This window comes from Bombyx mori, chromosome 6, assembly GCF_030269925.1.
Source record: "Bombyx mori chromosome 6, ASM3026992v2".
NCBI lineage: Eukaryota > Metazoa > Arthropoda > Insecta > Lepidoptera > Bombycidae > Bombyx > Bombyx mori.
The window spans coordinates 411647-435231 of NC_085112.1; the positions used below are offsets into that span (position 1 = coordinate 411647).

General features: G+C 40.8%; 1 protein-coding gene across 1 annotated transcript; it reads left to right on the forward strand.

Moving 5' to 3' along the window:
• Positions 1-150: 150 nt before the first annotated feature.
• Positions 151-22321, forward strand: LOC101743641 (lysosome membrane protein 2-like). The gene is given in 11 exon segments (NM_001309541.1): positions 151-310; positions 10403-10493; positions 10601-10695; positions 14016-14179; positions 15259-15406; positions 16109-16309; positions 18001-18122; positions 18826-19076; positions 19969-20087; positions 20947-21072; positions 21874-22321. Coding segments are annotated over 10 exon segments (1515 nt in total). The 5' UTR covers positions 151-310; positions 10403-10447; the 3' UTR covers positions 22117-22321.
• Positions 22322-23585: the final 1264 nt, after the last annotated feature.

The following is a 23585-nucleotide window of genomic DNA, read 5'->3' on the forward strand; positions in this document are numbered from 1 at the left end:
TCATGTATGAACAACTATTAAAACATTGATATAAGGAAAGTAAATAATGCAAATAATTTATTGCATCGACAAGTGAAATTGTCGTAACTCATCCGATTTAAAACTTGCTATAAATTCTGAAATTTATTGTGCCGGCAACTATTTAAAACTGAGCTCTTGCCGTTTCTTAACCTAGTTGAATATGTGTTTGTAACGTATAGTGTATCTCCATAATTACTCAGTCAGTGACTTTTGGGAAAGTGTTCCATAACAGAAGATTGTCTGCTGTCACTCAATCCTTGGATGAGTCTCAAATGAGGTTAGGAGCAAGGTATTGTATCTCTCTTCCACTGTCGATATCAAACTTAAGCCCTTTTAACTAAGTCGTAGCTTTATTGAAGTTCATTCAGTGTGAGATATTTTGCTGTAGTAGGCAAGATTATTGCATCTTCTCGCGTGTTGTGTGTACGCCCGTGAGGTGATAGTGTAAATTTTATAATGTTTTGGAATATTTTGAAGTGATAACTTCTTATGGAAGGGTAAACCGCTTCGTCACATTACGCGTTACGGCGTCAGTCTGTCTATTAGCTTCCCTTTCTCTCACGCACACGGCAGTGGTAGGTAATGAGAGCGTATGTAGCTCTTAACTATTTATAGATCTTGTTTCAATTTATGTTACATTTTGCCTTACATTATCATAATCTATCTATATATATAAAAATGAATCACTGTTCGTTAGTCTCGCTAAAACTCGAGAACGGCTGGACCGGTTTGGTTAATTTTGGTCTCGAATTATTTGTGGAAGTCCAGAGAAGATTAAAAGGTAGATAAATATGAAAATGCTCGGAATGAAATAAAAAATAACAATTTTGTTTTCCCTTTGATGTGTCCCCCGTCGGACGGATTCCTTTGGTTTGTTTTAAGTTTACTTTATACAAAATTTTAGGTCTTTTATTTATCGATTGAGGCACTACGAAATCTGCCAGGTCAGCTAGTAATATACATAAAATTTAAGTAATAACCTAAGCCTTTCTCAAGTTGATATAAAGTTTAACTTAGATTAACTTAAGCCTTCGTCAAACAGAACGCGTACTTAACGTCGCGCTCTTCAAATTAGTTCAAATTGACTAGATGAGTCCAACGCTCCTTGACGTAACGTATTCGCCAAATCATAGTGCCTTTCGATAGCAGTGTGAAAATTTAAAAGTATTAAAAAATCGAGTGATTCAGATGTGGCATTGTATAAGCATGGGTATTTTCTAACTATTTATATCATTTTTTCGGGCATTATCTAGTATTTTAATACACATTCACTCGGACGCTAAAATAAAATTTGTAAAAAATTACAACGCCTGACGCAAAGCGTCCTAACGCCGCGACAGAGCGCTGCGTACTTATAGCGCTGGGGCTCTGTTTGACGGTATATTACCCTAGTAGTACAACACATCTCGGCGTCATAGCGCGCCGTCAGTTTAGCGCCCTGACGCGCGCTAATTACGCGTTCTGTTTGACGAAGGCTTTAGGTTATCACTTCTGTCGGGCGTGCTGAGACGCACATGTTTTTTTTTTTTGCTATATAATATTATTCCAATATTATTTCTTACCAAAATGGATACGACTCGTCTCCGCTCCTATTTAGTTTAATTATTAATTAATTAAAGACATCCCCAGGTCGCCACGCCGACCCAGGAAATGTCTTTAATTTAGCCTTATTTGCTTGCTTCGGTGAGTTCCTGCACTGGATCAGAGCCGAGCCGACGGCAGAGTGCCACCATTGTGATTGCGACTTGGACACGGCAGAGCACAGGCTCGTCGCCTGCCTCGCATGGGAGGGGTGGCGCTGTGTCCTCGTCGCAAAAATAGGAAACGACTTGTCGTTGCCGAGTGTTGTGGCATCGATGCTCGGCGACGACGAGTCGTGGAAGGCGATGCTCGACTTCTGCGAGTGCACCATCTCGCAGAAGGAGGCGGCGGGGCGCGTTAGAGACGCACAAGCCCGCCGCCGTCGAGCAGGGGCCAGGGAGGCGGATCTCGCCCAAGCTCTGGCCCTCTAAGAGTTTCGGGTCCCCCTCACATGTCGGTCTGAGGACCGGCCAGGGAGACCTAAGAAGACGATGTGCAAGCTGCTCTGCACGCGTTTTACGCAAGAGCATCCGGGTGATGGAAGGCTGGCTATCCTCGACCCACGCTGGTTCTGACCCAGCGGTGTATTCCGTAGGATAAGTTACTCTAACCGGCGCCATCTAGGCGGGCTCCGGATAGCCTGCCGACCGAGGGAGCTGGTGGTCGTGGTGATCGTGGCGCCGACGACCGCCAGTCCGGCGTCCCGAGGGGCAGGGTGATGGGAGAGATGTGCTCCGCACTATGCACTTCACTTTCCCCCCTTTGTCTTTTCATGAGTTCTGTCTCATGTGAGGTTTGGACGTTTGTTGTTGAGCGACAGGAGGTTTTAGTCGGTTCGACTCCGACATGCTCCGCCCGCCGTCCCTAGTGGAGGGCGGAAGTCCGGCGATTTTCTCCTGACCAAAAAAAAAGCCTTATTTGCTGATTTCACGACAGTTTAATACTCGAGTAGAAACAGGTCCCTAATCGCGAAGAAACTTTACAGCGCAGCCTTACCTTAGACAGTGGTTCTGTGGTGGTGCTATTTAAAAAGGAGAAACCCCACATGGACTTCTTCCTCGATTAGGAGGACTCTCACACCCCCGATTACCCTCTTCAGTCAACCCATACCCTGGGCCAGGGATATCAAGTACCTGGGAGTCACCCTGGATGCATCCACGACATTCCGCCCGCATACAAAATCAGTCTGCGACCGCGCCGTGTTTATTCTCGGCCGTCTTTACCCCGTGATCTGTAAGCGGAGTAAAATTTCCCTTCGGAACAGCTTTACAACGCTTGCATAAGGCCCGTCATAACTTACGCGAGTGTGGTGTTCGCTCACACGGCCCGCACACACATCGATACCCTCCAATCCTACGATCCCGCTTTTTCACGTTAGGCAGAGCTCCGTGGTTCCTGAGAAACGTCAACTTCCACGACGACTTGGGCCTTGAATCAATCCGAAAACACATGGAGTCAGCGTCGGAACGGTACTTTGATAAGGTTATGCATCATGATAATTACTTTATCGTTGCCGCTGCTGACTAGTCCCTGAATCCTGATCACGCAGGATCGTCGACGCCATAGACTCGTGCCCTAGATCCAATAACCTTGCATTAGACGCCTTTTTTTTTATTGCTTAGATAAGTGGACGAGCTCACAGCCCACCTGGTGTCAAGTGGTTACTGGAGCCCATAGACATCCACAACGTAAATGCGCCACCCACTTTGAGATATAAGTTCTAAGGTCTCAGTATAGTTACAACGGCTGCCCCACCCTTCAAACCGAAACACATTACTACTTCACGGCAGAAATAGGCAGGGTGGTGGTACCCACCCGCGCGGACTCCCAAGAGGTCCTACCACCAGTAATTACGCAAATTATAATTTTTCGGGTTTCATTTTTTATTACACGATGTTCTTCCTTCACCGTGGAAATCAATCGTGAACATTTGTTGAGTACGTATTTCATTAGAAAAATTGGTACCCGCCTGCGGGATTCGAACACCGGTGCATCGCTCAACACGAATGCATCGGACGTCTTATCCGTTAGGCCACGACGACTTTGCCTCTAACACTAGGAGCAGGCTTAGGGACCGTGAACCATACTCGTCGAACTCGGCAAAGAATTCGACGTGCAACCTAATCTAAGCATCAGCTCGCTAAGTTTCTCGCAGGATCTTCTCAGCGGGTTGCGATTCCGATCTGGTAATAGATTAATTCGCGAAGCAGCTGCTGTTGAGTTGATAGATATTCTTTGGAGGCGCTCGGGCAGTTGTTAGTAAATCTCACCCCTCCTGGCTGAGCCTTTGCTCTCCCACCTGTCCTGGTGAAACTGGAAAGGCCTTCAGGCCACCAGTAATATTTCAATCATAAAAAAAATCTGTCCTGGTGAAATTGCAAAGGCTAACGGGCCACTAGTAATTCTTCATATTAATGTTCATAATAAATATCATAATAAATATGTTCTTGTTTTTTTCTATTAAGAAAAAAACAAGAACATATTTTAGACGACAACATTGTAAAAATAAATACAATTTATTTAGCCATAATTACTTTTAATGACATTGTTATTTGTTAGTGCAATTAAAAACTTAATTTAGCACTGGTAATTAGCATTACATCTGCAGGTGACATTATTAACAGACATTGATGAAGTTTTTCACTTAAAATAGTATTTTTTACCCTCGCCTCGCTCAGACCCGTTGTTATTACGCAAACGACTAAGGCGCACACGCTAAGCACGTTTTTTTGTTAGATTTGCATTGAGTACTCCGTTAGGCTAGGGGAGGGGTTTAGTGGTGAGGATAACGCTATTTTAAATCAAGTTACCTCTCGTACCTATTTGTATTCTGAGTGTAGTTGAGTTAAGATAAAGTTATTTCATTTTGTGGAGAATTTGAGTGTGTTTTGGAGTAAGCTAAGTCTGGTCAATGAACACATGCGTAAACCAGGTAGGAATTGACGGATAATTTTAACAATATTTTACAAAAAAAAACTTCCATTTTTAACGTAAGATACAAGCTCTTTTTTGGAGTTTACTCCTTTAGAATCGATTTACATATATAGGCCCGGGGTATGAAAATTATGGGGACCAAAATCGTACTAGCATGTCACACGAAATGCGTTATGCGCCTGATTGCGCATGTCACACGAAATGCGTTATCGCAGGTGACGCCGGGCTGCTGCGCCGGCAGTCCGCCACAAAGCCTCGTACTGATCGCGCGTTTCTCTCATTATTGTATTTTCATATATTTGTTAGTCGTTTGTTTTGTGTCTCGTTAATTTGTTAATAATCTGTAGTGTATCGTGTTGTCGTAATATAGAACTATTTCTCGTATTGTTTCGTTTAATTTTTTATATCCAGTAAACTCCAGTCGTGCGTCGGAGCGGACACACACACTTTTTTTATTAATATTATTTATTGCCAGTATATTTCTACAAGCTCACGGCCTGCCTGGTGTTAAGTGGTAACCGGTGCACACAGACATGAGTTCTTAGTCTCAGTTTATATAATAAATAAATATTTACTAACAATCACGCCACGTTAACAGCTGGTCCCGTGATAAGTTCGTAAAGAACTTGTGTTACAGGTACCAGATAACGGAAATAAATGTAAGATTTTTATTATACACATACATATATTTAATATACATCCATAACCCTGGAAAAGACATTTATATTTATCATACAAATATCTTCCCTTGGCGGGATTCGAACCCGCAACCCCCTTGTGTAGTGACCATGTCACTTACCACTACACCAGACGTTGTATATAATACATACAACATCTGCTCCAGCCTTCGGTTTCACGGCAGATATTGCCAGGGCGGTGGTACCTACTCGTACGGACCCATAAGACGTCCTACCATCAGTAAATTACGCAATTTTTTTGAGGCCTTAATTTTTTTTACACGATTTATTATTCTTTCACAGTGAAAGTCATTTATGAACATCTGTTTAAGTACATACGTATTTCATTAGAAAAATCGGCACCTGCCTGCGGGATTCGAACATCGGGACAGTCGCATCGATCGATACGAATGCACCGGGCGTCGTGTCCTTTAGGCCACGAAGATTTTCATGTATAATTGATTGAATTTTATATTATAACTAGCTGACCCGGCAGACTTCGCAGTGCCTCAATCGATAAATAAAAGACCTAAACTTTTGTATAAAATAAACTTAAAACAAACAAAAGGAATCCGTCCGACGGGGGACACATCAAAGGAAAAACCAAATGTGTTATTTTTCTTTAATTCCGAGCATTTTCATATTTATCTACCTTTTAAATCTTTGCTGGACTTCCACAAATAATTCAAGACCAAAATTAGCCAAATCGGTCCAACCGTCCTCGAGTTTTAGCGAGACTAACGAACAGCAATTCATTTTTATATAATATAGACATTGTTTAGATAGAATTAGAAATAAAATTAATTGTTATTTGTATTGTGGAGTAAATAAATGTAATTATTATTATTATTATTATTTTGAAATCTAGAACTTGATTCGTCTAAAAGTAAAGTTAAATAAACTAAACGCGAATTTGTATAAGTAATTATGTACCGGTAATAAGTTTTGTTTTATTTATTGCGTTATATTTATTTTTACTTGGAGATATTTTGTAGTTTTTGTGCTTATTTTCCATGTAAATAGATCCGACTGTTACGTTTCCCGTTTCGGAAGATAGCAGTGTTATTAGGAAATTTAACAGGTTGTTAGACGTAAGATGCCCTCTTGGGAAAGAACCATCATCCTACATATTTCTGTCGCACAGCCGTCGTCACAATATCAAGTTTTTCACAGTATTCATTAGAAGTCACTATCACACGAATATCTAACTGTTAATGAATAGCCGGAAACTAGCATAATGCCGTCGATTTTCAGACATCAAGAGATAATAAGATACTAATTACTTTTAATTTATTTTATTTTTTAATTTGATTCATTATATTATTATATTTATAATTATTATTATATTTTTTATTTTATTAATTTACTTAACTCAAATGAATTTTAATTAATTATTATTTAGCACAATATTAAAGTCAATTTTTTTTAAACACGTGACGATAATTACAAACGATGTTAGATCGGAAATAACGTCTACATTGTCTGACAACTCCGCGCGGTCATACGCGGCATCCCGACGGAATTAGATGCCGAGCTCGTCAAGGCCGACCTTCTAGAACAAAGTCTGCCGGTCAATTCCGTGCACCGCATGCACACAGGATGCCGGAAGGAGCCATACAATATGATTCTCGTCACTCTTCCGGCTAGCCCTGAGGGTAAACATATCTTCAACGTCCGAACGGTCTGTAAGCTTTCCAGAATAACCGGAGAAACCCTCGACAAAAAAGGCACTTCGAGCCAGTGCCATAACTGCCAACTGTTGTCACACGCGCCCCTGATGCATCAAGTGTTTGGGCAATCATGCCACGACCGTATGCACTCGCAATCAAAAAACCACGACGGAACCGCCTAGCTGCGTTCTGTGCCAAACACAGGGTCATCCCGTGAGTTATCGTGGATGCGCCCGAGTCCCCAAAATTAATCGCCGCGTTGCTCGTCTAAACCGCCTGCGCGCTTCTGGCTCTAACACCAAAGTCTCCTCTTCCAGCAACCTCTGTGGCGAAAGCTAAGCCTACCTTCGGGCCGTGTACGGCTAAACCGTTGCTGAATACGAGCACGGCTGCAACTCCTTCCCCCGCGATTCGTCCCGCCCCTGCAATTCGTCCCTCCCCCGCGACTCTTCACTCTCCCGCGACCTGCTCTCGGACCTCGTCTGACAATTTCGCTCTAGCAATCGACTTTTCAGTCGATCAACTTTGAGCTGCTAACGCTTTGGGCGACGCCATCCGCGCTGCCTCCACTGCACAACATTTCATTGCCGTTGTGCAGAAATACGCTGACGTATACGCATCGTTAAATACGTACATCCTCCCCTCACGCCGCCAGTAATCAATGGCGTACATAGGTAGAATGAAACCTCTATCCGTAACGATAGGATTTTTTAACACGTACGGTCTCGCAAATCAACATGATCAGGATTTTGATTTTTTGCGTGACCATCAAATTGACCTTTTCTTAGTGGAGAAGACCCTACTTAAGACCGCGTGCCGCGACCTTAAAATGGCGAACTATAACATGGTTAGGAACGACAGGCTCTCTGCTCGTGGTGGTGGTACCGTCATTTACTATAGAAGAGCCCTGCATTGCGTCCCGCTCGATCCTCCCGCGCTCGCTAACATCGAAGCATCAGTGTGCCAAATTTCACTGACGGGATAAGCGCCGATCTTTATCGCGTCCGTTTATATTCCACCTGATAAGATCTTTTTAAGTCCGAATTCCCGAATCCTGATCACGCAGGAGATAGGCACCGTCGACGCTCTAGACACGTCCTTACGGATCTATCAGATCCAATAAACCTTGCATTAGACGCCTTCAGCTCTAGCTGAAGGCGTCTAATGCATCTAATGCATCTCGTCTAATGCATGCTAATCTGCTAGGAGCAGATTTAAGGACCCCGGTAACCGTACTCGTCGAACAAAGAGCTCTACGTGCAACCTAACCCATGCATCAGCCCGCTGAGTTTCTCAGTGGGTCGCGATTCCGTCCGGTAGTAAGTTAATTCCCGAAGAAGCTGCCCTTGAGCTGTTAGGTCTTCTTGATCGGTTAGCAAAACCCACCCTTCCTAGCTGAGCCTTTAATTTGCCAACCTAATCTGGTGAAACTAGAGAGACCCCCGGATCACCAGTAATCCCTCATTCATAAAAAATACAGCTTTTAATCAGAATGTGACTTAGTGTCGAAACAATGTTGCCTGGATCAATTACCCTTTCGAAAATAGACTTGAAAAAATAAATTATATAAGTTATTGTAACATCTAACATCGAAACATGATTTATCGCTTTTAAATCCGACGCCTTTTGTGTGTTTTCTAAAACAAAATTTAAAATAAAAATAAAAAATCAGAATTCATTTAAAACATTCAATAGCTATTATGGGGGAGCCTGTTATCCGACTTATCTGCGTTTTGTATATTTTAGGCGAGGCCATTTTGAATCCGGTTTTAAAAATTATTAACATTACAAATGCGAAAGTGAATTTGTTTATTTACGTTTTCACATATCTTCTACTCAACCGCTCATTAGGGTGGCTCTAGAAGACTCAGGTGGAAAAGGGTTTCGCGTGAACACTTGTTGCTCGCGAGTCAGTCGATCTCAAAGAGAGAGTTCAGAGAGATCTTAAGACGATGTGGCGTTTTTTTATTTTTTTTCTAAATTGATGAAATTTCGCATACACTCCGTCTGGGGTTCGGAAAATGACATATCACTACTTTACTTTCTTGTCTTTCTATTTTAGTCGTCTTTCTATATTAACGCGAGCCAAGCTACGAGTAAAAGCTAGTCAATCGAAAATTGTTCTTTGTGTGTCTTTTAACAAATATTTTAATAATAATATGGATTTTGTATAACATCTTTAAGAGTTTAAAGAGAAAGATCTTTAAGAGAAAGATCTTTAAGATCTTTAAGAGAAACATGTTTAAGAGTATCCCTGGATGGTTTTGAAGCACAATCGGACATGGTAGGTGACAGTGTAAGGATATAGGTTCTTTAACCACATGTTTAGGGGAAGAACAAGGCCACTAGGGCCGCTAATTCGAATATTCGAATGGTAGTGTGGATCACCACAGATAATTGATGTCACTAAAACATACACGTTTTAAAATCTATGCAATCCCCCTCTTTGTAATAAGATCTAGACCCCCATATATGCTTTGTAAGCTCAGTGATTATATTTTGATTATCTATAAGTCAAGTTAAGTGCAATTTATATGCACTAAAAATTTTCGTATAAAGTGCACTTAAACATAATCGTTTTGATGAACAATTGAGAGAATGACTAGGAACTCTCAGTTTGTCTCCTGGGTCTTTGCGATGTGGCCCGGGCGAAAGAAACCATGAGTTTTCCCGCCATGTTTGTGTAGGGGTGGCATTCGTCATCGGTAAGATCCCAAGGTTGGGTCTCGAGGAGGTGCCATGATCGTATCGATGGTAGAGTGACCCTCTCTGAAGCCTACTAATATTATCAGATTTTTTATTTATTTATTGCCTAGGTAAGTGGACGAGCTCATGGCCCACCTGGTGTTAAGTGGTTACCGGACCCCATAAACATCTACGGCGCAAATGCCGCCACCTACCTTGAGATATGAGTTCCAAAGTATCAGTATACTTACAACGGCTGCCCCACCCTTCAAACCGAAACGCATTACTACGTCACGGAAGAAATAGGCAGGGTGGTGGTATCCGGGCGGATTCACAAGAGGTCCTACCTAGGAGGAGGTAATTACACAAACTATAATTTTGTGGATTTGATTTTTACTACACAATGTTATTCCTTCATTGTGGAAGTCAATCGTGAACATTTGTTAAGTACGTATTTCATTAGAAAAATTGGTAGATACTTGCATAGGGATTCGAACACCGGTGCATCGTTAGATACGGCTACACCGTCCTATCCTTTAGGCCACGACGACGAAATGTTCTGAAAAACTGTAAACTAGTTGTGTCGACTATAAAAGCGTTGCAAAGACGACACGAAGTAATTAGTTCTACTAGAAGCGAAACAACGAACGGATCACTTGAAGCAAAACGAAAGAAGTTAACTGTTAATTGTGAAGTGTACCTTAAGTGTTGTAGTAATTAAATATATTTTTTATTTAATTTTGTATGCAGTGAAAGTATTTATTTACAATATAGTTCAGGCAACGAAGTCGAAGTTCGATATTTGATATTATACAGATTTACGATATGTTTCAGAACTATGATGAAGATATATGAATTTTCGCAAAAGAGACTAAGAAAATGAGTTCGATATTCAAGGTTTCTCCGCCTCAAGAGGGCATCAAGAGTAAGTAATGAAATTTAACGGCGGACACTATTTTCACATTAAATATTAGAGCCAGTATTACATACAGTCGTAGGATTGCTGACAATACCTCGTTTCATTACTTCCAGGAAGGCTTCTTCTCGCACTCTCTTTAGGAGCATTCCTTTTAATTTCATCCATTGCGCTGATCCTCACAGATCCCATGTGGGCCATCGCCAAATACGTAAGTTCACTTTTTATTACTCATTGAATTACAATAACAGTGCAATTGAATGGAAAACATGAAACAAAATTAGTGTTTTTTTTTACTGCTTAGACGCTGCTATGGTAGTCGTCGTGGTCTAAAGGATAATACGTCCGGTGCATTCGTGTTGAAGCGATGCAACGGTGTTCGAATCCCGCAGGCGGGTACCAATTTTTCTAATGAAATACGTACTCAACATATGTTCACGATTGACTTCCACGGTGAAGGAATAACATCGTGTAATAAAAATCAAACCCGCAATATTATAATTTGCGTAAGTACTGGTGGTAGGACCACTTGTGAGTCCGCGCGGATAGGTACCACCGCCCTGCCTATTTCTGCCGTGAAGCAGTAATGCGTTTCGGTTTGAAGGGTAGGGCAGCCGTTGTAACTATACTGAGACTTTAGATCTTGTACCTATCTCAAGGTGGGTGGCGCGTCTACGTTGTAGATGTCTCTGGGCTCCAGTAACCACTTAATACCAGGTGGGCTGTGAGCTCGTCCAGTCATCTAAGCAATAAAAAAAAATAAAAAAAAGACAGCTGGACGATTTCAATATAAGGAATGCTTCTTGGGAGCTGATCGGTGTTGGTGGACCTGGTGATCTTGAATGGTGATCGGTGGGACTCACTTGTCTTTGGTCTTTCTAATTTTTTAGCTTTTAATAGTTTTAAACAATTTAATTCGATTTCTAATATAAATAAAAGATGCTTAGATTTAGTAATAAGTAATTGAGCTTGTAACGTTATTCGTTCGTCCCTTCCTCTTGTATCTGAGGATGATCATCATCCAGCTTTAGACATTCAGATTCAGGGGTTAGACGTGAGAACCCTTCGTTCTCCCGGCCGGTCTATATTGCTTTTCCATAAAGGTGACTACTCTATTATTAACGAGGAACTTTCTAAAATAGATTGGAAACAATTTTTTATGAATTTAGATGTCGACATGGCCGTGGGCAAGTTTCATGAAATCATAGACAAAATTATTTCTGATAATGTGCCTGTGAAGGTTGTAAAAGGTAACTCCAATTTCCCTTACTGGTACTCCTCTGCTTTAATCAAGTTGATTAAAGAAAAAAGAAAATTTCATAGGAAATGGAAATGTTATGGTCGATTGGCCGACTATTCAAGTTTTTCTGTTCTTCGTGAAAGACAAAAAGCCTTAAAAATTTACTGTTACAATGCACACATAACAAAGTGTGAGGATGATATCTTGAAGTGCAGTAAGCAATTTTGGAGATTTGTTAAATCCAAGAGGAGTGCTGGGGATTTTCCTAACGAATTGTTCTTTAATGATAGGTGCTCATCTGATGGTTCTGAAATATGTAATTTATTTAATGTTCATTTTGGTTCTGCCTTTTTAACTAACAATACACCGTCAGCATCATCGTTATGTTATACCCCTGCCTCTTACGACCTTAACTGTGTAGATATTTCTTCATTTTTTGTTTCGGTGGGTAAAGTCAAACAATATTTGAAAAATCTTGATATTTCCAAGGGTGCTGGTCCGGATGGTATTCCGCCTGTTTTTTTGCGACAATGTTACGCTCAGCTGTGTTACCCTTTGCATCTTCTTTTTAATCTCTCATTATCAACTGGTGTTATGCCCCGTATTTGGAAGCGGTCGTTCGTGGTGCCAGTCTTTAAGAGCGGTGATAAACATAACATAGCTAACTACAGACCAATTTCTAAAATTTGTGCCATCCTAAGATGTTTGAACGTATAGTTTATGATTTTTTATTTCCATTGATTAGGCCTCATATTATAGAGCAACAACATGGTTTTATAAGCCACAGATCTACTGAGACAAACCTATGTGAGTTTTTGGATTATGTATTGAACTCCATGGAGGATGGTCATTAGGTTGATGTGGTGTACACGGATTATTCCAAAGCGTTCGATCGAATAAATTTTGACATTTTGATTGTGAAATTGCATGGACTTGGGGTCCACGGTGATTTGCTGCGATGGCTTGAGTCTTATGTTAGAGATCGCAGTCAGGCTGTGACTTTCAATGGTTTTTGTTCTTCATTTGCATCTGTTCCCTCGGGAGTTCCTCAGGGCTCTCCTCATCTCGGTCCTATGTTATTTAATATATATGTCAATGACGTTTCAAATGTTTTCAAGAAATCCAAATTCATTATGTACGCCGATGACAAAAAAGTATATAAAGTTAAAAAGTCCTTAAATGACTGTTTGGAATTACAGGATGATTTGAACAACTTATTTGTTTACTGTCAAAATAACTTACTCACAGTGAATACTAACAAGTGTACTATTATAACATTCTCACGTGGAAGATCGAATATCTTGTATGACTATTCTATTAATGGTCAAACTTTGGTACGCACCACAGTTGTTCGTGATTTGGGTATTTATTTGGATTCTAGTCTGATTTTTTATGTTCATGTTAATGAAATAGTAAATAAGGCTTTTCGAATGTTAGGCTTCATACTTAGAGTTGGTAAAGACTTTAAAAGACCATCTACTTTGATTCTGTTGTACAACAGTTTTGTACGGTCTATATTGGAATATGGCTCCGTCACATGGAATCCCCAATATAATATTTATATTCAGCGACTAGAAAGAGTCCAAAAAAAGTTTTTTAAGCATCTTTTATACCAGTGTCGTCGCTTTAACTCTCCAGAACCGACAGAATTTGTCTCTCTAGTCGATCGTAGGCTACTGAGGGATCAAATGTTTTTATATAAAATAATAAATAACGAGATTGATTCAAGCTATCTTCTTTCCAAAATTTTATTTAAATGTAGTCGTATTTCCGCGCGTTCTAAACAGACTTTCCACATGTCCACGGCTCGAACGAAATATGCTTCTAACTCTTTTGTCCGTAGATCTTGTAGGTTTTATGATGCTAAGTTCTCTAATGCTGACATCTTTTGCTTGTCATTTGTAGCATATAGAAAAGCTATTTTAAAACTTTTATAAGGTGATTTAGCCCGATAAGTAGTATAGTTGATGTATAAAATAATATGTGCGTATTGTGTTGCTTTTGTTTTTTTTTGTAATTTAAATTTCTAAATTTATCTTCTTGTTCACTGTCTACTTATATGTGATTTTGATTGTGGAAACATTTTTGGTTATTGTTTTAGCTATATTTTTTTAAATATTATATGTTTGTATTGTACTGTTTGTTTCCCAAATAAATAAATAAATAAATATCAGACCAAAGTTAACCAAAACAAATAACAACGAATTCAGTTAGGATCAGTTCCAATGTGTTTGATAGCACTGTCTTCTGATCTATAATGTCCGGCGGCTATATAAAGCGATTCTTTCCAGAAATTTCGTCTTGCCAATGGAAGTATACTCCATGAGCTCTTGTCATCGGAGATGGAAGGTGGAAGGTTCGCGGTGTACCTGTTCAACATAACTAACCCTGACCGGTTCCTATCGGGCGAAGACCCATACCTTAAACTTGACGAAGTGGGTCCGTTTACTTATTTGTGAGTTTAATTCATATTTTATTCTCAATTTTTTTTGGGAATGAGTTTCCTTATGGGACGATGCGGAGGAGTTTTTTTTTTTCGGGCCGGGGTTGGAACCTCCTAAAAGGTCCCCGTGCCTAGGGAGCGCGTAGGGTATGTGGGACTCAACGATCTGCAGGTGTTGAGAGCAAACCGCGGGCCCAAGGAATTTTAGGGCCCACCCACTAAACGTCTCCCCTGCACTCTTACACCCGACGTCCGATCTCCGTCCGGGGTCAAAACCCGGTCAGAGTAGGGGGGTTCCCGCGGTCAACACTACAACCAGACACGCGGTGCCACCCCGAGGACGCCCGACCGACGGGTCGTCGAGGCGATAGTCGACAACCAACGACGTCGGTCTTCGCGGTACGGTGGCCCTACCAGGCCGCCCGGATGCGGAGGGGTACCCTAACCGGAAAAAAACGTCCGTAACGTAAGATTTTTATTAGTAATGCACACAGTGTCCGACTTAGCTTTGTAATAACGTACAAAAATAACATATTTTTTTATCATTCATTGACCACGATCTCGGAGCGTTCGTTTGCGCAATACACTAACCCGTGAATGAAGTGTACCACAATAAGTTCGCACGTTACAGAATGACCGTGGGTTGTTGCGAAGCCTACAGCTTTATTTTCTTTATACCTCGAATAGAACTTCTTAAAATTATTATTTTTATAATAAGGAACTTCGTTTCTATCCGGTGTCCCACGACATCACACATTTTTTTTCTTCTAATTATGCATATCGACGCTTGAAAGGCAAACGTGACTAAGCGACAATAACTGCTTTGTACATAAATGATAGGCAATAACATAATCGATGAGCAAAAAAAAATATTTCTAGGTCTATTAAAATCATTTCAATTCTACAGCTAGATTCGTTAAAATTGAAATTTTTTTCAGGTATTTCAACTTTAAATTAGCCTACAGTTCACACATTGTCGCTTAGTCACGTTTGCCTTTCAAGGGTCGATATAGACTCAGCTAATCATTTTACACCGAAATAGTTAGTCTGCGCATTTACACGCTTTAAAGATTAATTGTTTTCTATTGCAGAGAATACCGAACTCACTCTGAGCTGCAGTTCGATAGGGAAGCCGGAGTAATGAGGTACACTCCGCGGATGCGATCTGTGTTTGTTCCTGAAGAATCTATCGGGAACCCTGAAGACATTTTCCTCACCATGCCCAATATACCAATGCTAGTAAGAATTTTATTAGCCTATATTGGTAGATGAGCAACCGTGTGTAGCTGTGAATACGATACACGTCACGTATTTAGCAGACTTTAATGGAAACTTAATTTATAAAAACCTGTTATCCAAAACCTTTCTCCTTTTAATTAACAATCATAAAGTCTAAAGGAATAACACAGAGTAAGTAGTACAGAGTAGTAGTAGAGATTTACTGGTGGTAGGACCTCTTGAGAGTCCGCGCGGGTAAGTACCACCACCCTGTCTATTTCTGCCGTGAAGCAGTAATGCGTTTCGATTTGAAGGGCGGAGCAGCCGTTGTAACTATACTGAGACCTTAGAACTGATATCTCAAGGAGGGTGGCGCATTTACGTCGTAGATGTCTATGTGCTCCAGTAACCACTTAACACCAGAACACCAGGTGGGCTGTCAGCTCGTCCACCTATCAAAGCAATAAAAAAAAAAAAAAAAAACAACTCCACCTTTTGTTAAATCAATAAATAAAAAATCAGGTTAATGTTCGAGAATACTGTTTTTATTTTATTTTATTGCATTGATAGGTGAACGAGCGCACGGCCCACCTGATGTTATGTGGCTACCGGAGCCCTATACATATCTGTCGACAAATTCAATAATAGTTGGCAATAAAAAAAAAAGCCAGACAGTGCTTTAAAAGAAAATTTGCCATCTTTGAACTGTTTGTTTGCTTTCAGAGCGCAACAACAATGATCCGATCATCGCCCGTCTTCATTCGTAATATCTACAACATAGTCGCCCGCCAATACGGATCCCAGCCCATCGTGAAATTGGCCGCCAGTAAATACTTGTGGGGCTACAAGGATCCTGTCCTGACCTTCGCTAACAGCTTGGTGCCTGGTCTCATATATTTTAACACTACTGGAATTATGGATAGAGTAAGAAAATTTCTTTTAAAAAAAATAACAAAAAACATGTGTGCGATTCACACGCGGTAAAAGCGAAACCTTCAAAAATTAAAATACAGTGATATGTTTAAGCATAAATAAAATTTTGTCATTAGATTAGAATTATATAATAAAATTGCATATCATTTTTTACAGTATGAGCTAGCGCCCTCTGTGAATTGATATTTTAACTTCACGTATAACCCTAAATTAAAATTCATTACTAGAGGATTCATACACACGTACATCTCATAGATGGCGCCGTATTAAAAAAATCATCAACAATCAACACATTTATACTAAAACCTTCTAATAAGCAGGTGCAAGCACATGCATTAAAGACAGAACGTCTAATGTGTTCTATCACGAGAATGATCTGTCGCCGGCTGAATCCTATACATTTATGTGTTTGTGTCTCTATGGACTTATTTTTTCGTTTCATCGTGTTTGAAATCACAACGATTCTAAAGAAGTTTCACTTCAAAAGCTTATTCATTTTTATTTTATAGCAGCTGTGTGCTCTGTCGGATAAATTTTAAAACTTTATCATTTAAATTGATTCTTCAATGTATCACACCGAAGACAGAAACTTGTTATTATGCAAACTACACCATTCATTATGTACGTGGATAGTACATAATATGACCTACGCTAAGCTAAGACATATTATATAGGTCGCAGAACGGGCCGATATCTTCAGTATTTCTTGACATAGTGGGCGTAAGGTGGGTAATCGAACAAAGAGCTTGCACAGCACGAAACGATATGACAGCTCTGCCGAAGCACGCCACTCGCACTGAGCCGATGTTTGCCTATTTCTGCCGTGAAGCAGTAATGCGTTTCGGTTTGAGGGGTAGCGCTGCCCTTGTAACTATACTGAGACCTTAGAACTTATATCTCAAGGTGGATGGCGCATTTACGTTGTAGATGTCTATGGGCTCCAGTAACCACTCAACACCAGGTGGGCTGTGAGCTCGTCCATCCATTTAAGCAATAAAATAAAATAAAAGTTGCGACATATGAAGCGGTCAGCACAAAAGCATCCTAAGCTTACCATAGTCAGTAAGGAGATAATGAGTTTTGAATTTAATCTGCTTCGCAGGCAAAAACAATACGCGCAAAAATTATGTCTACAAAGTCATCTGTTATCTATGGGTGAAACTAGAGATAGGACGGTTTTTCATCAAAATTTATTTTTAATTTATTGCTAGATGGGTGGACGAGCTCACAGCCCACCTGGTGTTAAGTGGTTACTGGAGCCCATACACATCTACGACGTAAATGCGCCCCCCACCTTGAGATATAAGTTCTAAGGTCTCAAGTATAGTTACAACGGCTGCCCCACCCTTCAAACCGAAACGCATTACTGCTTCACGGCAGAAATAGGCAGGGTGGTGGTACCTAGCCGCGCGGACTCACAAGAAGTCCTACCACCAGTAGAGTGTGTTGTAAACCTAGTATTTTTAAATGTTTTTTTTGTGTTTCCTTGGAACAGGCCTTTTAACCTTCGTTAGGTCAAAATCGATAATGGATATCTTTTACGAACAATATCGAAACAACATTTAATACAATTTTTTGTGTATTTGAAAGTTAATTAATCGCTAGATTATAAAATTAATTAAGATGTACGTAATTAAATCGTAAGGATTTTAATCATAATTAACTAGTTTCTAACATTGCAGTTGTATGATAAGAACGTACACTATCGCATGGAATTGGGAACTAATGATGATGATAAATTCAAGATTAAGAGAATACATAAATATACTCGACTCCACCCTGAGTCTGAAGTTTTTGATGAAAGGTACCTACCGTTTTTCTTCGTTTTTATGAACTATGAGAGCAGTCTACTTATCGAAAAGATATTATTGTCGCTCAAGTATATCACTTAATTACTGGTGGGGTAGGACGACTTGTGAGTCCGCACGGGTAGGTACCACCACCCTGCCTATTCTGCCTTGCTATTCTTCCATGAAGCAATAATGCGTTTCGGTTTGAAGGGCGTGGCAACCATTGTACAGTAAAAACTGAGACCTTATAAAACTCATATTTCAAAGTGGGCGGCGGCATTTACGTTGTAGATGTCTATGGGCTCCGGTGACCGCTTAACATCAGATGGGGCCGTGAGCTCGTCCACCTACTCAAGCAATAAATAAATAAAGATCTGATAATACTACTAGGCTTCAGAGAGGGTCGCTCTACCATCGATACGATCATGGCACCTCCTCGAGGCCCCACCTTAGGATTTTACCGATGAGGAATGCCATCCCTACACAGGCATGGCGGGCAAACTCATGATTGTTTTCGCCCGGGCCACAAGCAAGTGTCACTCACGTTATACCCACATAAGCAATAAAAAAAAACACCCAGCCCCCAGGGCTCTTTGAAAGCCTAATCTGAAGAAAGATATGTCTGTCACTGGAGGAAGAGTTTATGGGCTTCTTTAACACAAGAATGCGTGGAAGCGTCTTGTAAATTACGCCAGTAAATATACCAACTTTTTCCAGTATACTAACTTTCAACGACACCTATGAAGGCATGGCATACCCACCGATGATTGGCAAGAACACACCAATCAACATCTTTAGATTAGGCATCTGCAAGTCCTTCGAGATGGAATACCACGGCAATAAGACGTCGGAATACGGCCCGAATGCTTTCGTGTACAAATTTAATGAGAAGATGTTCGAGAACAATCTTTGCGATGTTAAGGGGGCTTGCCCTAAAGGCGTCATGGATTTGTCAGCTTGCTTTTATGGTAAGGTGTTCTTGTATAGAATTGCAAACAAATATATGTCATTATTTAGCCGGAACCGTTGCAATTTGAAGTCGTTGTGGCCTAAAGGATAAGACGTCAGGTCCATCCGTATCTAGCGATGTTAACGGTGTTCGAATCCCGCAGGCGGGTATCAATTTTTCTAATGAAATACGTACTTAACAAAATATGTTGACGACTGACTTCCACAGTGAAGGAATAGCATCGTGTAATAAAAATCAAACTCGCAAAATTATAATTTGCGTAATTACCTACTGGTGGTAAGACGAGTGAGTCCGCACGAGTGGGTACCACCGCCCCGTCTATTTCTGCCGTGAAGCAGTAATGCGTTTCGGTTTGAAGGGTGGGGCAGCCGTTGTAACTATACCTTAGAGCTCATATCTCAAGGTAGGTGGCGGCAAGGTAGGTGTAGATGTCTATGGGCTCCGGTAACCATGTAACACCAGGTGGGCTGTGGGCTCGTCACACACTATACCGAAATTGCGTTGCGTTATAGCGTACAACGTAGGTAACTCCGGTCGGGCATAAATTCAGCGGCAAATAATTCGGGTTTGGCTCCTCAAAAGTAATAACGGAACCCTAACAGGATCACTTTATTTCGCCTCTGTCTGTCCAACTGTTTAAATAGCACACGACACGACGCCACGACAGTGATCGAGACACTGAATACACACACAAAGTTGCGCAACTGAATTTCTGCCGCGTAAGTTCGGCGCTATGTGTGCTTATAGGTCAGCCAATTACGTCGGAATGTAAAATCAGCCGCGGAACTTCGGTCGCGTACTTACCTACATTCGGCATAGTGTGTTTAGGACACTTAAGTTATTCGACATACCTCACTGAGATGAGAAACTAAGCAAAACTTATTCTACAGGTTTGCCCATGGGATTATCAAAGGGGCATTTATTGGATGCTGATCCAAAACTGTTCGATCGCATCAAGGGCTTGAAGCCAGATCCCGAAAAACATTCTAGTCACTTAGTCATAGAACCGGTAAGAAAATGATGGTCTATGTACATACTAATACATATTATTATCATAAATACGAAAGTAAGCTATTAGTCTCGTATGTCACAAACAAAGTGCTGAACTCAAATGGACGAAATTCGATATCGAAATAGTTTAAATCCTGGCAAAGAACATAAGCTACCATTCATCCCACTGCTGCAGACGTGAAGCCAAATGCAATTTTCAATCTCACCGTCTGTTTGGTATTAGTAGAACGTTCGCCTACTGGAATATTGATAACACCGTTCAATTCTCTTTAGTTGAGACAAAAAATATCTAATCCTTCACGTATTCATACTAAAAATCCCACGTCTTTACTGATCCATCCGCTCCACTAGCACGGCTATTATTCGTTTGCAGCTCTAGCACTAGGAGCAGGCACAGGGATTGTGGTAAACGTACTCGTCACATTCGTCAAAGAGGTCCACGAAAAGCCTAACCCATAGAATCAGCTCGCTGATTTTCTCGCTGGACCTTCTCAGCGGATGGTGATTCCGATCCGATGGAAGATTCTGTAAAGCACAGCTCTTTCTAGGGCTAGTGTTACAAAATTATCTCAGGTTAGCCCGTGAGCTCACCTACCCATCCGCGTAGCTGGAATAGCCCCTTAGGCTGCAAGGGAATGGGTAGGCACATTTTCTTCAGAATATTTCTGTAACTGGTCCTGTGTTTCATTATTTTGGAAGGGCTTTAATATTTAAAAATTAGTGCAGAGAAGGAGGAAGTACATTGATAAATAGCAATATAGAAGCACGTCACACAACAACGAACACTTACACTGACTTTAATTTTATGCAACAAATTACAATGTTTTTCAATTAATTTATATCTTTACGTCCTATAGAAAATTGGATTGACTCTAGAAACGTCATGGTCACTACAAGCAAACATCTTTGTTGGAGATATCACATACAACGCTGAAGCTAAGATGTTTTCCAATATGATCCTTCCTATAGCACATTTCAAGATTGTAAGTCACATTAATTTATTCAACCTTGCATAGACAGGCGAGCTACTGTTTGTCAGAGCTTTCGTCTTCTGTAAGCCCTTCTCCGGGCCTGCAGAAAATTCCTAATCAGATTTCGACGTCATGTTTCAAAGCTGGTCAAAAAAATGCTTTCGTTTGGAGATCCAGTACCAGTGGCAATGTGATGTCACTTGGCATTTACAAGTATGTCAATAAAGTTATATGAGCCAATTCGGCAAAGTTTCCAGTACATTGAAGGTAGTAACTGTGAGAAAACAGTGCTAAATTAATAAATAATAACCGAAAAGAACCCAGGCCTACAGTGACCATTCAATAGTGCACACATCCAACTCTTTATAGCGGTACCAGCTCCGTACTCGCATTTACCCCTACACGTACCTACACCGGGGAGCTAAGGTACCTTGCTGAGCTAGCACCTGATCCATCTCCGATTGATACTAGATTGGTTAGTTTAAATTACATTTGTGAACAAGAGTAGCCGGCAGCTAACTGCTGGTAGCGCACCTTGTGAAGCCTTGTGTGTAGGTTTCACTCCACTCTGACTTTTTTCTGTCGTGAAGCTGTAATGCATTTTAGTTTGAAAGGTGTGGCGGTCATTGTAATGTAAAACTTAGAGTACCTGTCTCAGGGTGAGTGGTGGCATTCACGTGTCTATGGGCTCCGTTGACCACTGAGCACCAGGTATACCTTGAGCTCGTCCACCCATCTTATTCAAATATTTGCTGCTGAAGCCAGGATATCTTCGCCAACTTTCACACAAATGGTATTTATTGGTCATTTCAGAAACAACCTCACCTGCCGTCAATAGCTATCACAGCGCTGCGTATGATGTATATAACGGTTCCAAAAGCGCTCTTCATTACCGAAATACTTCTGATGCTCTCTTGTTTGCTGCTCTTAGTCTACTCAGCGTGGTTGCTGCACTGGAAACGAGTTCACAAAAAACAGCCACTGTCAGAGAAAGAACTGCAGATATCCAGCCGAATGGCCAATGAGCCTTTGATGAGTTATTTGACGATAAATTAATGTAAGGATTGACTGCATTGATAAAATTATTATAAATATTATTATTATTATATCTATCTCTATACATAAAAATGAATTGATGTTCGTTAGTCTCGCTAAAACTCGAGAACGGCTGAACCGATTGGGCTAATTTTGGTCTTGAATTATTTGTGGAAGTCCAGAAAAGGTTTAAAAGGAAGTAGATAAATATGAAAATGCTCGGAATTAAATACAAATAACAATTTTGTTTTTCCTTTGGGGGACACATCCCCGTCGGTCTTTTATTTATCGATTGAGGCACTACGAAGTCCGCCGGGTCAGCTAGTTATATTATAAAAGCTTATTATAAAATGTTTTGGGTTTTACTAAAGCTGATAAATTACCTTCTTTGTTTGTATATTCCTGGTTCGAGCATCTGTAGTCGCTACCCTTTGATTGGAAACTGGAATGTTATTAGAAATTAGTTCAAAAAAAGCACTAACCGAGACGAAACTCTTGATCCCAAAGCATATTATGTCCTGGAGGATCGTTTATCTATCACCGCTTACCGAAAGTCGTTACTTTTGAAGTCGTCGTGGCCTAAAGGATAAGACGTCCGATGCATTTGTGTTGAGCCATGCACCGATGTTCGAATCCCAGGCGGGTACCAATTTTTCTAATGAAATACGTACTCGACAAATGTTCACGATTGACTTCCACGGTGAAGGAATACAATCATGTAATAAAAATCAAACCCGCAAAAATTATAATTTGCGTAATTACTGGTGGCAGGACCTCTTGTGAGTCCGCGCGGGTATGTACCACCGCCCTGCCTATTTCTGCCGTGAAGCAGTAATGCGTTTCGGTCTGAATGGTAGGGTAGCCGTTGTAACTATACTGAGATCTTAGAACTTATATCTCAAGGTGGGTGGCGCATTTACGTTGTAGATGTCTATGGGCTCCAGTAACCACTTAACACCAGGTGGGCTGTGAGCTCGTCCATTCATATAAGCAATAAAAAAAAAAGCTTAACAAAGCCCTTAGGACTGACTCACCTTGATACATGTGATCCAAATCTGTATTGTATTGTGGGTGTCCCACTTTTAAAACCGGAATACAACTGCTTCGCAGCAAAGGGAAACGTGATGGTACCTACCAGCTCTGATCCACAAATTGACTACTTGGAATCTGGTAGCCGAACGTAGACCATTCAAACGGTTCGCTCAACCCTCAATATCAAGTTACATGATGCTCTCTCTGATGCAAAAGACAGACACAGGTGGAGAAACATCATCAAAAGAAAGTTAACCTCTCATCGTGGAATTGCCGACTCTTAGTAATGAGGAAGATGCGATATTGGAAAACGACAAAGGGAAGATTTGCCAACACCCGGGTATTATTACTCGGTAGACCGACTCCACGGTTGTTATTGGGTCTATATACCTGCAAGGCTATTCTGAAAATGTCATTAGGGCGATTCAGATTCATGTTGTATTTCCTCTATTCTACGA